This window comes from Barbus barbus (assembly GCF_936440315.1).
Source record: "Barbus barbus genome assembly, chromosome: 38".
NCBI lineage: Eukaryota > Metazoa > Chordata > Actinopteri > Cypriniformes > Cyprinidae > Barbus > Barbus barbus.
In genome coordinates this window covers 18,248,195-18,263,386 of record NC_136716.1, presented here as the reverse complement: position 1 = coordinate 18,263,386, position 15,192 = coordinate 18,248,195, and the positions used below count along the sequence as shown (strand labels likewise).

The following is a 15,192-nucleotide window of genomic DNA, read 5'->3' as shown; positions in this document are numbered from 1 at the left end:
ATGCAACCAGCAGCATCACTGCTTGTATTATTTTACTATTGTTTCATCACTGTCAAAACGTATCCAACTAGAAATTCGCTTCACTCATCCTAAACCACGAGGTTTGGCTTGATATCAGCTGCCGAAACAAGTGCAAAACATCAGATTTTGGCCCTTGTGTGTTGATATTACACAGCACAGCTGCATGCTAATGCCTCTGTATCCTTTGACCAAGAAGAGACGTCATCTGCTGAAGAATATTGTAAATGATTGTCTCCTCGCTGGGCTGAACTCTGCAACCCCAGCCAAATGCCCCATCACTGTTGGCCCCATTTCCTGGGCTCACGGTCAATGTTCCGTCACTGTGTGTCCAGAGCCAGAGAACTGGTTACCGATGAACAAAGACCATCACTGTTTTCTGTGCTCCCTGCCTGCAGGCTTCTCTGTATCACAGTAAAGCTGTAGACTACAGTGGGACAGAGCTAAAACAGAGCACTCAATGACCACAGGTTCCCTCTCGTAAGACTCTCGTAAGTGAGAAGGACAATGTTGAGGAAAATAAGAAGTCACAAATGACTAACCTAATCTTTGGAAATACCCTTTTTAACCAGGTTATAAATGGCTTGACATGAACGTCAAAGTAAAGAATAAACCATAGAAGATAATGTGTATTTAGGTCAACTTTGGACCCAATTTGAGACGTACCATTGATGCTAATAGGATCGTAGGGTTGTGGATCTTCATAGTAACTTTCAGTCTCTATACACGCAGGTGCAGGAGCTGGTGGAAGAGGAAACGGCCCCCTTCCCAAGTTGCACTGAGATAAAAAGAATGAGAAAAAAGAGAAAGATAGTTAACATCAGAGATAAAGACAGAAAGAGATAACATTGTCAACATACTGTTTATTTCATTGAATTATAATGCCACTTTTATGTTTTTCCTATTGAAAATGTTGTTACGTTGGATGCTGGTCTCCTGAATGTGATTTTATTAATTAAATATATATAAAAAAAAAAAAATTCAATTAAGGAGTAAATAAAATAAAAAAAATGTCTGTATAGGGACCAACTCTCATTTATTTACTAGTTGCTTATTAGCATGCCTATTATTAACATATTGTCTATTTATTAGTACTTATAAAGCACATATTCTGCATGACCATATTCTACATCACTAATCCTACCAAATACCTAAACTTAACAACTACTTTCCTAACTATTAATAAGCAGCAAATTAGGAGTTTATTGAAGCAAAAGTCGTAGTTAATGAATGTTAATGGCGAGAATTGGACCTTAAAATAAAGTGTGACCAAAAATTGTAATCTAATGTAGTATTAGAATAAAAGATCAGGAATGTGTAATAAGAAAACAAGTCCATTTCAGAAAGGAACGACAGGCAAGACATCCTTGATCAGCTAGCTTCACCACACCATGCTGGTCAACTAGCTTTACTATCAAAGTTTTGCTGATTAACTGCATGACTATGGTGGAGCTAGACCACCAATAAACCATCATAAACCAACCTGATCCAGCATGGAAATCTATGCTGATCTTTTCAGCAGACTTTATAAACACAATGTGCAAAGTACACCAGCACAGAGACTGTATCCAAGCTGAACATTTCTAACACACTCCCATATAATGAATCAAATAGAGGGACTCTCAATAGATTCTGCACCTGTCTTTCATGTGGGCTTTTCTTTCTGACCGAAGGGGGATTCTTCCTCGAAACTGATCTCTCTCTGACCTCAGCCCTGCTCAGCTATAAAGGAATTCCACACGTGTTTGCCTGCAGGAGTAATGGTTTTAAAAGGGTGTGGAGCTAGTGATGAGGTTTCCCAAATCAGCCGGTTCATACTAAATTCCCCACTGATACCCACAATGCAATGACAGCCCCTGGGCAAACAGAACACTGATGCTCTCCTCATGACACACAAAACACACTGACACACACACACAGGGCTGATTAGGGCTAACGGTAGCTTGTGAACCATAAAGTTGAATGATGACAAGAGGTTATAGACAGACGGCTGGGAAAATTTCCTCTTGCTTGCATTATACTTTATACTAAGTGGCTGGATTGAAACCTCCTGTTTGACATGACATGCTTGTGCTTCTCAAAAGCAGAAGTGAGGCAACAGGCAGGCTAAGTGATGGCAAGGCATGCATATAAACAACTGGATGTCAAGGACACAGGAAGTTGAATGCAAACGCTTGCTAGAGGCTCCACTTCAATAAGTGATGCAGAACGAGAGTCAAAGTTATGTGATCTCAAATGTAAAGGGACCAACAAAATATATTAGGGTTTTGGTGGGAAAATAAGATCAACCCAAAAGAGGAGCATGTTGATTGAACTGTGGAGAAAGTATTGTTTTTCTCACATCAACCCCAACTCACAACCCCCACATTTTTCGCTTCATCCCGCCCTTACTCTTCTGACACTCAACATAAAATCTCTGAAACAGAAAACAGAGTGCTGAGTCCCAAGGCATCTGACAGTGATTAAAAAGAAAGTGAAGGCATTTCAGGGTAGGCTACAACTCTGTATCGCTTCTTCTCCGGCCACTGCTGAAGGTCAAGACCATGTCCACATCCCAGAATCAACATGACAACAGTGGGATCTGTTTATATGCTGTTAATTGGATATAAAAATCACTGTGAGAAAAGACAAAGCCTTAAATCTTAGTACTGTATGTCGATACTGAACTCCACCCAAGGCTTGTTTTCATAATCTAATCCACAAATCACACCATCTTCTCCTTAAAAAGAAAAAAATGAGTAAAGAATTTTTTTTTGTCTATATAGGAAACATTTGAAGAGTAAGACATAAATAATGATAAAGCACCATTCTTTGGGACAAAAAGCAAAAAATGCAAGTGGGCAAGAGACCAAAAGGACACCCAGAACATGGAAAATCCCCCCGTTCCCATGCCAAAAAATCCAGTGAAGAAAAAAATGTAACTCACCAGGGCTAAAACACTTCTGAGGAAGAGAGGGTACTGAAGGAAAATAATCTTTTTAGTCTTATTAAAAACAGGAGTGGCTTTCTGAACTACCGTCATCGCTTCATTTATGGGTTTCTATCTTTATTAGAATCATTATAAGTCAACTGTGGGAAAAAATAACAGCATAAATATTTAATTCAATCGTTTAATCAAATCATCTTAATTTAAACTCCATTAATTCAGAATTACATTGGAACTTTTTTGTAGCATTAGTGCTGATCATTTACCACTACTATTTTGAAGTCTGTGCCCTCTATGCTATTTTAGTGTGTTGCTATTTTCAGTCCAGCAAGTAGCTGTGAGACTGCAGCGTGTGCACCCTTCTGTTTACAAGTCCAATCCAAACAGAAACACTAACTGACTCCAAGTCTAACTTTATGGTTCATGAATAGAGTAATCTGGGTACGAACAGGCAGGAGAGAGGTGTTATGGGGCCCCCTTGCAGTTTGGGTCAAAGCAGGGACGAAAGTGAAGAACAAGTTGAAGAGTCCACTGGAATTCTGAGAGTACGGGTTGAAGAGAGTGTTTTCACCATAGACAGGGCCGTCCTGGGGCAGAACTGTGAGTATTTCCGTGCTCTCTTCCGTTCTGGGATGAAGGACAGTCAGCTGAATGAGTTCCACCTGCAGGGAGGCTTGAAAGCCAGGGGTTTCCTCATCGCCATGGCGGTTTCCAGGGGTGAGTGCCCTGCTATAAGAGACCCAGACGAGATTGTGGAGGCTGCCGAGTGTGCGGCCTTCCTCCAAGTCGACGTCCTGGTCCAGCACTTGATAGACCTTCTTGATACCGACAACTGCATTCTTCTGTACCACACGGCAGCGGTGTATGGCTTGTGGAGGTTGTTTCACAGCGCTGCAGTGTTCATTCGTGATGCTTATAGCGACGTGAAAGATGCTCTCGAGGTACTTCCAGAGGAGCTGATCTGCTACGTGGAGTCGCTTTCACCAGCATCGTTTGTCGCTCTAGGGACTCATTCACCATCCATGAAGATTCTTCAGGATTGCTACAGGACAGTGTTTTACCTCGATGAGAAACCGGGAGCTTGGAAATATCTGACTGATCTACCAACAGACTCCAGCACCTCTATGGCCGGGGTGACTGTTGTGGAGAACCGACTGTATATCGTTGGAGGAGTGCGAGGAGTTAGCAAGGAAACTGTTGACTTCAGCTTCTGTTATGACACATATTCCAACACTTGGAGTGTGTTTGATGGTCCTCAGCAGTCCAGGTATAACTTTACCCTGGTGGGTCACAACGGGCATTTGTATGCCATTGGAGGTGAATTTGACAAAAGGATCATGTCCTCGGTAGAAGTGTGTGATGTTTCTACAGGTGCGTGGACATTTTGCAAGCATGCACCTCGTTCGGTGGCTGCGGCGGCTAGTGCTGTTGCCAGGCGTAGGATATTTGTGTGTTTCTGGAAGTCACCAGATACTACGGACATTTATGAATATGCACCTAAAAATGACAAATGGACTCTGGTCACCACTATGGTCAAGCCTCAGAGTTACGGACACTGCATGGTGGCTCACGGCGACAACCTTTATGTCATGAGGAACGGCCCCTGTGATGACTTCCTGCGCTGCCTCATGGACTGCTACAACATCACTACGGGTCAATGGACAGCCATGCCAGGACACTACGTCAATAGCAGGGGCGCCCTCTTCACGGCTATGGTGAGGGGGAACTCTGCGTTCACCGTCAACCGCAGTTTGACCCTGGAATATGTAATATGCAGTGACAAGTGGAAGCCTCGTAGACAGATGACGGGTTTTCCAAAAAGTGGCTCGCTTTGGACTTGCTTACTCAGACTGCCTAAGAGCACAGATGCACAGCAGGAACGTGATGCAGAGGAAGCCCTGGAGATGGACGCCAATGTGGAAAGTGTGGAAGAAGATTCGGTAGAGGCTAATTATCCAACTTAGTGATTGCAGATCAATATGTTATGTTATTTGCAATCGTAATTAAAGGAACAGTATATTACAATGTGTTTCAAACCTATGACTTTCTTCTGTTGAAAACAAAATATATTTTTTAAAAGATGCACTGTACAGAGTTTCCTATATTCTTCAAAATATCTAATTTTGTGTAAAAAAAGAAAGTCACACAGGTTTAGAACAACACTCGATTAACTATTTTTGATGACAGAATTTCCCTTTCAATTATTGAAATGCACAAATTCATCTAATTTTCTAAACAAAAGCAACTCTCTCTTTGGATACTGTCAAATGAGGTGTGAACACTAACGTTTCTCGTTCCCACACATATGCACACGCACACATGTCCATGCTCTAACTGCGGTTCTCTAGCCTCTATAAACAGCTCCCCGATCGCTTGTGCAGCTGCTGTTAATCAGCCCCAGCACCCCGCAGATGGGTCTGAAGTTCAAAGGCTTCTCAATGGAGAGCTCTTATACTCTCCATCCTCCTGTCTGTCTGTATGTCTGATTGACTGCAGACTCCCACAGCAGATACAGGAGCTACAAAGTATTTCAACGGAGAGACTCCACGCTTTTTGCTTCCTTACTTGTATTTCTATCATTTGAAAAAAACATGTATGCTATCTTTTAGAACAATGTTTCTAATCAAGGCAGAATTCATTATCGACCTGCAGGACTAGTTATTTGGCTTCTTTCTGGCTTATAAACAAAAACACACAACTATTTTTTGAGCATGGGAAACATATACATAACAAATGTGGTCAAAATGAAAGTAAACAGCAGATAATAAATGACAGCAGGACCACAGTGTCTTGCATTGTAGATAGTGAGATTGAATGGCCGATATACAGTCATGGCCAAAAATATCGGCACCCTTGGTAAATATGATCAAAGAAGGCTGTGGAAATTAATCTCCATTGTTAATCCTTTTGATCTTTTATTTAAAAAAATCACAAAAATCTAATCTCTCATTGGATAATAAGAATTTAAAATGGGGGGAAATATCATTATGAAATAAATGTTTTTCTCAAATACACATTGGCCACAATTAACGTCACCCTTTTATTCAATACTTTTTGAAACCTCCATTTGCCAGTTTAACAGCTCTAAATTTTCTCCTATAATACCTGATGAGGTCAGAGAACACCTGACAAGAGATCAGAGACCATTCCTTCATCCAGAATCACTCCAGACCCTTTATAGTCCCAGCTCCATGTTGGTGCTTCTTCTCTTCAGGTCAACCCACTCATTTTCTATGGGTTCAGGTCTTGGTCTTGGTTTTGTGCTCAGTGACCCATTTTTGTGTTGTTTTTGAGGTTTGTGTTTGGATTATTGTACGGTTGGAAGATCCAAACATGGCCCATTATTAGATTTCTAACAGAGTCAGTCACTTGTTGATTTTTTTATCAGTTGGTATTTGATAGAATCCATGATGCCATGTGTCTGAACAAGATGTCCAGGACCTCCAGCAGAAATATAGGCCCACAAAATAAAAAATACAACCATATATTTCATTGTACACATGTGGTACTTTTTATCCCTATGTTCACAAAACCCATTTTGAGTGTTTGCTGCTAAAAATCTCATTTTTTAGTTTCATCTGACCATAGAAGCCAGTGCCATTTGAAGTTCCAGTCGTGTCTGATAACTGAATATGCTGGAGTTTGTTTTTGGATGAGCTAGGAGTATTTTTCCTGGAAACCCTCCCAAACAACATGTGGTGATGTAGGTGCTGTTTGACAATTTTTTTTTTTAAGGTTTTCTGACCCCTAGACTCAACTATTTTCTGCAATTCTCCAGCTGTGATCCTTGGAGAGTCTTTAGCCAATCAAACTCTCCTTCTCACTGTGCATTAGGATGATATAGACACACGTCCTCTTCCAGGCGGTTTCGTAACATTTTATGTTGATTGGAAATTCTTAATTATTGCCCTGATGGTGGAAATGGGAATTTTCACTGGTCTAGCTCTTTTCTTAAAGCCACTTCACTAATATGTGAAGCTCAATTATCTTTTGCTGCACATCAGAAATGTATTCTGTGGTTTTTCTCATTGTGATGGATGATTAAGGGAATTTAGGCTTTTTATATTTCTGTGAAACAGGAAGCCATGGCTGGATAATTTCATGTTCATTATCCCCCTGGAGTGCTCAAAATTGTGAATATGAATGGGAATATACTTCAGAGATATTTTACTCATAAGAATTTCTAGGGATACCAATAATTGTGTCCAACGTTTATTTGAGAAAAACATTTATTTCATAATGATATTTCCCCATTTTAAATTCTTATTATCCAATGAAACGTTAGATTTTTGTGAATTTTTTAAATAAAAGATAAAAAGGATTAACAATGCAGATTAATTTTCACAGCCTTCTTTGATCATATTTACCAAGGGTGCCGATATTTTTGGCCATAACTGTAGCTAAATAAAAATACATACATATTCATCCCAATAAGTATTTACTCTGTAATGGATTCTTTTAACCAAAAAGAAGTGTAAAGTGTAATATTTTAAATTATGCTCCTTTACATGAACCAATAAAAGAAATATTAAGCAACATATATTTAACTTAAATATTTTAATACATAAAAAACATAAAAATAAAAATGCTACATCCGGACTTCCATGAACATTTGTTAGTGATGATGTAAACAAATAATTGATTCTTTGATTGCGTAACTTCATTAACTGTAACTAATTGTGTTAGTAAATTTTTTATGGAAAGTAACATGGTATGTTACTATTGTGTTACTTTTTGTCACCTGGGCTGGGCCTGATTATTTGTTTTTTAATACCAAAAAAAAAGCAATTTTTTTTGGCAACTGTAAGGGCCCTGTCACACCCCTTTACTCTCACCCTTTTACTGAGGCAGAAGGAAGTGCCTCTGTAATGCATTACCCAACACTGGTGTCAAACTAGCATTTCAAAACAAACTTAGTGTGAAATGAATCTGAGTTTTTGTAATGTTTTTACATCTTTGTCATTCTGTAAATAGTGTTTAAATGAAGTTGAAATGAGTCACTTACTTGTCTGGGAGGTGGAGGCTCTGGTGGGTTCTTCACAGGGATGTGTTTACCTGGTTCTCCATTGGCTTCTGGTCTGTAGTCTGAGGAGCATATTGATTTTCACACAGAACAAAAGTGGCTGTTAATAACTAGATTGAAGTCTTCTCAAAGCATTCATCAAGTGCAGCACTAAGAAGCATTGAACAACTGTGCTTACAAGCAACAAGTAAACATATTAATTCTGCTGTTCATCCACTGTTTGCATATGCTAGTGGTAACAGCTCTGGTAACATTGCATAGCCTGCGGCAGTCTCTTAGAGCTGATGGCCATATTCAGTGGCTTCCCATCAGACATTCCTTCAACTTCCTTTCCAAACGGTAACATCTGGGTTGCCGTAGGAACGCAAGGCGAATACCAAACCCGCACAGCAAGGGCTAAGAGTCACCAAAGAGTCAAGACACCACGAAGTGCTGCTTTTCACTGAAATTAAATTTATCCACACCACTTACAGTGGTGGCCAAAATTTTCACCAGCTAAAAAATGCTTTTAAGTGAGTTATTTTTTTTATCTTTTGCTGTAGTGTGTCAGTAGGAAATATCAGTTTACATGTCCAAACAATAATCTTGCCATTAATTGTAATAATCCAGTGAGATATTTGTTTGCACAAGGAGTCTGACAACAGCCAGTACTCCACACAGAGATCTGATCTGATCATCATCCAGTCTGTCTGGAATGACATGAAGAAACAGAACCAACTGAGACAGACTAAATCCAGAAGAACAGTGGCAACGTCTCCAAGTTGCTTCAAGAAACCTACTTGCAAAGCTACCTGAAAAATTATGCACAAGTGCACCGAGGGCAAAAGCTGCTTTAAACACAAAGAATGCTCACTCTAAATGTTGATTTAATTTTGTTAATAGAAGTTAATTGATAAATAAAATATATTTATTTTTGACAGAATGCTCATTTTACAGCATTTTGTAAGCATTTTACAGCATTTTACAGCAAGTGCCTAAAACTTTTAACAGTACTGTAGCTTTGCAGGTAGATTTCTTGAAGTATCTTGGAGACGTTGCCACAGTTCTTCTGGATTTAGTCTGTCTCAGTTTGTTATGTTTCTTCATGTCATTCCAGACTGGATGATGATGAGATCAGATCTCTGTGTGGAGCACTGGCTGTTGTCAGACTCCTTGTGCAAACAAAAATCTCACTTAAAAATGAATGCTTGGACATGTAAACTGATATTTCCTACTGACACACTACAGTAAAAGACAGAAATAACTGACTTAAAACCATTTTTTAGCAGGTGAAAATACTAGTGTTCTAATAATTTTGGGCCACCACTGTACATTTTTCTGTTGGTTTACGTGAGCTATTGCATGTTGTGCCATGTAAGTCACTCATCACATTTATCAGATGCACACAAGGTTGGGGAAATTTTCACAAATGGGCAGGAAATGATGAAATCGCTGTGCTTGAAATAAATGATCAAATAAAAGGTATGATACTGAACTTCAAAGGGTTGTTCTCTTGATAAGTTTTTTAAAAATTGTTTATTAAAATGGTGCCTTTTGTGAATTTGATCAAAGAACGCCACCACGGTTTAGTCATCATGCATATATCTTTTTGGCGCAGACGACTGCGATGTGAATGTTAAGTCTGGTTTTATTGTTACTCTCATTCTTCTGTGAAATCTAAACAAAGCAGCTTGGCCTCAGATGGGGGTCTGGCAGAGAAAGAGTGAGAGGAGGACAGGAGTTACTGAGAAACAGACAGGAAATGGTGAAGAGAGGGGGGAGGGGGGCTTAGCACATCAGCCATAACCCAATCACCCCCTAAACATGACACACATTCACAGCAGCGTCAGCGTCAGCGTTTGCAGGTCAGGGGCCATTTTCATCCTCACACTTGCAAAAGTTATTGTAAGTTAATTAAGGTCATTGCACACTGAGTCCGAAATTTTTGTGTGCGTTTTTCTGTATTCCTCATCCTTTCCTATCAAAATGCATGCTACGGATGCAAAAAAGCAGAAAATCTAACCTGATCCAAATTTTTTTATGATGGACGAAAGTTTCGGAGGCAGTGTGTAAACGTGATTGCCACAACGTGAGGTCGTATTTATTTTTTAACGTGCAAAAATTTCAGACGAAAATTTCAGACCTTTGCAATGACCTTTATAGTGAAGATTATAGACTCACCTCTGTCTGTTTTGTCTTGGTTTTGGCATGTGACGATGACCTTGTTCATGTAGATGTATTCTTCATCTTCTCCTGCAAAATAACCATCATTAAAGACTGGATTACAAATTTGAATCTTGTTTTAAATTTTGTTTAAAGCTGAATCTTGTTAAAAACTTTCCCACATGAAGCCACAATTATAGGTTTTTGTGCGGGGCGTTTTGTGCCACTCGAGATCCAAAAATTATCTGGGCACTTAATTTACCAACGCAGTCTCATGAAAAAGCACAAGTATTTTACAAAGTTGAAATTTCACACAAATTTGTATGATATGATAAAAAAAAAAAAAGAATATATATATATATATATATATATAATAAGCATGAACATGAACCCCATCCATATTAATATGTATTAATGAGACTATACAAATTCATATGAATTTGCCAAAAAGTAAAAATATTTATGAATTGTTAGGAGACTATTGTAATTTACACTTAAAATGTGACTTAAGTGTCACTGGCTTTAATTATTTAATGTCAACTTTAAGTGAGCATTAGATGATGGCAAAGGTAATATATTTAAAAAATCTAGGAAATGAGCATGCACAATTAAACATCCAATATCTACAAATATATCCATTATATCAACCGATACCTTTATATTAAAAATTTCAAACAATGGCTGATAACCAGTGATACCTATAAGAATCTCTGCAAAATATCAAACTACGGGATATTTATTTTATAGAAATAAAGCCCACACAGAGATTTCAAGCAATGGAGGGCGGTTGTTGATGCTCTATGTCTCACTAGAGGCGAAGAGGACTAATTAAGTAATTAATAGATTTCAAGTAAAACATTTCACATAAAAAAATGTTTGTTAGGTTTTAATTGATAAAACATAAATATTGTTTGAATTAATGGTAAAAAGTATATGGACATTTTATGGTTGGACAAACATTAGTGGAACATGTTTATAGTTTATGTGATGAACTACATCTGTGGTTACTATTTATTGCCTATTTATTCAATAAATTCACACAATTTAAAGGAATAGTTTCCCCCAAAATTAAAATTATTCCATGATATCTTTACTCCAGTAAGTTCACAGTGGCTCCAAAAGAATTTGGACAATTAGGCCACACTGTTCACCAAAAAAAAGAAAATTACCCCATGATTTACTCACCCTCAAACCTTTCTGGGTGTATATGACTTTCTTCTTCCAGACGAGTACAATTGGAATTATATTAAAAAATGTCCTGGCTCTTCAAATCTTTATAATGGCAGTGACCGGGGATTGAGATTCAGTAGTCCAATAGAAGTCCAGTAAAGCGCATCCATCCATCATAAAAAGTGTTCCACACAGCTACCGGGTATCCATATTTAAAACTTTATAAACTGTAATCTCTAGCTTTTGCTAACTGTCATAAGTGCATTTATGAAAGAGAGGCATTCACTCTCGCTTCAGAAGGCCTTTATTAACCCCCCGGAGCCACATGGAGCACTTTTTTATGATGAATGGATGCACTTTTTTGGACTTTTATTGGACTATTGAATCTCAATCCCCATTCACTGCTATTATAAAGCTTGGAAGAGCCGGAACATTTTTTAATATAACTCCAATTGTATTCATCTGGAAGAAGAAAGTCATATACACCCAGAATGGTTTGAGGGTGAGTAAATCATGGGGTAATTTTCATTTTTTGGTGAACTATCTCTTTAAGTGTGGCCTAATTGTCCAAATACTTTTGGGGCCACTGTGAACTTACTGGAGTAAAGATACTCTGCTCCACTCAAATAAACTTGCCTGGAACTTCTATGACTTATTTGACTTTTCCTCACTCTCATCTCATATTTAATGCTTTTTCAGATTCTAGACCCTTTCATCCCTCACTCATTTTACTGAACACGTAATAGATTTCTGTTATAAAGAAGAACAGTGAGAGTTTTGTGCTACACTTCTCTTGTGTAAGGGTCCAAAGGCATCTCCAGGGCCCCTGTGTCTGATTTACACATCAAACACATGCCAGTGGGAGACATAGAGAGGTCATATTCTTTCAATATAAAAGTGCTGATTTAAGCCCGATTCGGATGGTAATTGTTCCTCATGGGAACGTAAGTGATTTTCACCATATACAGGGGGTAGTTGGTTATTTAATTGCCGTCCGAATCCAGGACGTCTGTATTTTTCTCTCACCACCCCTGTAAAAATCCCCAGCCGAATTACCTACTGTTTTTTTGGCAAACACCAAGGTCATGTGGTAATTGAATTGCCGTCCGAATCCACATCTCTAGTTTACGAGAAGAAATCGATTCAAAATTCTGTGTTTAAATCCTTTTTAAACACTCCCGAACACCATACGGTATCTGTTGTACTTCAGTGTAATTTGCATACATATTTATTTCTGAAATGCTGGAAAGTATATAAAAGAACAATACTTCACAACTGCTCCACCACAGCGAGTGATAGCAGAAAGAGAAGAAAAGCATGTAAACCTTCGAAATGGGTCTTTATTATGGCAGCAGCAGGTATGCAGTTCAATTTTAAAATGTGTATTATAAACAGATATATATCACGCATAATTATATACAACTATAGCGCTTATTTTCCAATTTTTAAACAGGAGATTTAAATAATCAAATAATAAATAGGATTATACATTATATAATATGCTTGGAATAATAAGAATACATTTTACATAAGTATTTTTAAATACATTTTCCACAATAATAAGAATAAATTTGTAAATAAAATTAATTTTATTTACGGCACACAATCATGTGACTGGTCACGTGAGCAGCGCGTTCTCTGGTTCGCAGGATCACAGAACTCACTTCTCCACTGTGAATAAATCGCAATCTGAATCCATGAGTTTGATCACTCAGGTGATATGTAAATTTATTTTTATAGACGTCCATATGAGAAACAATTACCGTCTGAATCGGGCTTTAGTCCCAGCCTGTAATTGATGGCTTTATAGCACTTGCTTGGCAACAGATAACATTTTAGGGCGTTTTTTGGATCTTCAAAATAATCGAGATACACTCCAATTAAGCATACGGGACAAGATGTTACCATGGCAGAAACAAGGAACATGGCAGTCCACAGGTAACACAGCTTTAATGCATTTTTTTGGGGAAATAAAATCCTGTGATAAAGCCAAAAAACGTTTTGATGGTACAGTGAAAACAGATTGGGATTTGGAGGATGGAAATGAAAGCTATTTATAAGCTGCTACTAAAAGGAAGTGAGTGTCCCTAGAGGATAAAAACAGCCTTGGAAAATGATACAGTTTGGAGCCAGGGGAGGAAGTGCATAAGCCCAAGACCAGAACATGAAAAACCTACAGCCATGCTTGTGTGAAGGAAGAAGCACATGCACAGACCAAAATTACGGGCTCCTTAATAAGACAGAACAGAGCAGATTCTCTAAACAACACAGAAGCTATAAATGTACACACAACTGTTGCTCTTGGTGAGGACAATTGCGCTATGCAAGTGTCATGCTCAAATACATATACTGTAAATAAAACTGTACATTTGTTGGACCTTTTGCTACTTTCTATTTGCACCAATAGACTAGAGTTCTCCTACATGAGCAGCACACAAGGAGGTCTGTCATATAATTGTGCAATAACCATAGATTCTTAAATTTTTCAGGTGGCAAACCTTGACTTAAAAAAAGGATACCCCTGATCTGGAAATCTGCTAACTAAGCTGAATCTGATCTTTATATAAAGTACTGTTGAAAAGTTTGGGGTTTATTTAGTAAGGTTGCATTAAATGAACCATAAAAGGACAGTAAAAGCATTTATAATGTTACAAAAGAGTTTCAAATAAATGCTTCTATTAACATTCATCAAAGAATCCTGAAAAAAAAGATCACAGTTTCCACTACAATATTAAGCAGCACAACATTTATAATAATTAGAAATGCTTTGTGAGCACCAAATCAGTATTTAGAATAATTTCTAAAGGATCATGTGACTGGCGTAATGGCTGTTGAAGAATCAGCTTGGTATCACAGAAATAAATTACGCTTTAAAATTAGTGCTGTCAAGTGAGTAATTGCAAAGTTTTTGTTTGCATAATATATGTGTGTGTTCTGTGTATATTTATTATGTATATATAAATACACACACACAGTATATATTTTTAAAATATTTAGATGTATTTGCATGTGTATATTTATATTCATATACGTTATATTATAAATGTTATAAAATGTATAATATGAAGCAATATATATATATATATAAGCAATATACAAAACAATATATTTTTCTGAAATATATATATGCATGTTTGTGTATTTATATATACATAATAAACACAGCACACATTCATATATTATGTAAACAAAAACGTAATCGCGATTAATCATTTGACAGCACTAATTAAAATAATTTTTTAAAATTTAAAATGCAATAATATTTCACAATATTACTGTTTTTACTGTATTTTTGATCAAATATATGCATGCAAAAGACTTCTTTCAAAAACATTTTAAAAAAATGTACTGACCCCAAACTATTGAAAGGTTGTATACTAATTACTCAATTCATTAATTGTTAGTCCTTTTTGTCCAATCAACTCACAGAATCTTTCATGGACCACCAATGGTTTGTAGATCACAGTTTGAGGAGCACTGGAATCGAGTAAGATGGTTAGACATTATGATGTTATTTATGTACCATTGGAAGACTTGTACGACTGCAGCAGCTCCGTCAGAAGGCCCTTCTGCACTGTAGCATTTCCACTCAGCTTCTCTCCATCCAGGATCTTCAGAAACCTCTGCAGCTGCTCCAACAGCTGCTCCAGCACTGCAAACACACACACACAACCTACTATGGTTAGCTAGAGTAATAAAGAAAAGCATCATGTCGGTGCACTAGATCTCCTGCACTGCAACTTTGATTTTGAGTAAACACCTCTCATGCTGATTACAAATTAGCCACAGTAAATATATACATCTTAATAAATTGAAATTGCTAATGGTTAATAGCACAAAGCTGAACCACTTGTTCCTGTAAAAGCCACAGACTGTGCTTCTCTGCTTCTCAAGAGTGAGCTATCTGAACTAA

The 15,192-nt window shown here is 37.7% G+C and overlaps 2 protein-coding genes across 4 annotated transcripts in view; one reads left to right on the top strand and one right to left on the bottom strand.

Moving 5' to 3' along the window:
- Positions 1-15,192, bottom strand: part of LOC306857805 (actin filament-associated protein 1-like 2) — a 38,759-nt gene that overhangs the window by 9,656 nt on the left and 13,911 nt on the right. For 2 of the 3 annotated variants that reach the window (XM_079397971.1, XM_079397972.1), the window contains exons 2-5: positions 14,803-14,931; positions 10,128-10,199; positions 7,950-8,029; positions 685-796 (exon numbers count right to left, since the gene is read on the bottom strand). In XM_079397971.1, the coding sequence (XP_079254097.1) occupies positions 685-796; positions 7,950-8,029; positions 10,128-10,199; positions 14,803-14,931 (393 nt within the window). Of the gene's footprint in view, positions 1-684; positions 797-7,949; positions 8,030-10,127; positions 10,200-14,802; positions 14,953-15,192 lie in introns of all 3 variants that reach the window. The other variant, XM_079397970.1, reaches the window with a different exon arrangement.
- LOC306857807 (kelch repeat and BTB domain-containing protein 13-like) lies at positions 3,317-4,961 on the top strand. Its single transcript, XM_079397975.1, has one exon. The coding sequence runs from the start codon at positions 3,412-3,414 to the stop codon at positions 4,906-4,908; it is 1,497 nt and encodes a 498-aa protein (XP_079254101.1). The 5' UTR covers positions 3,317-3,411; the 3' UTR covers positions 4,909-4,961.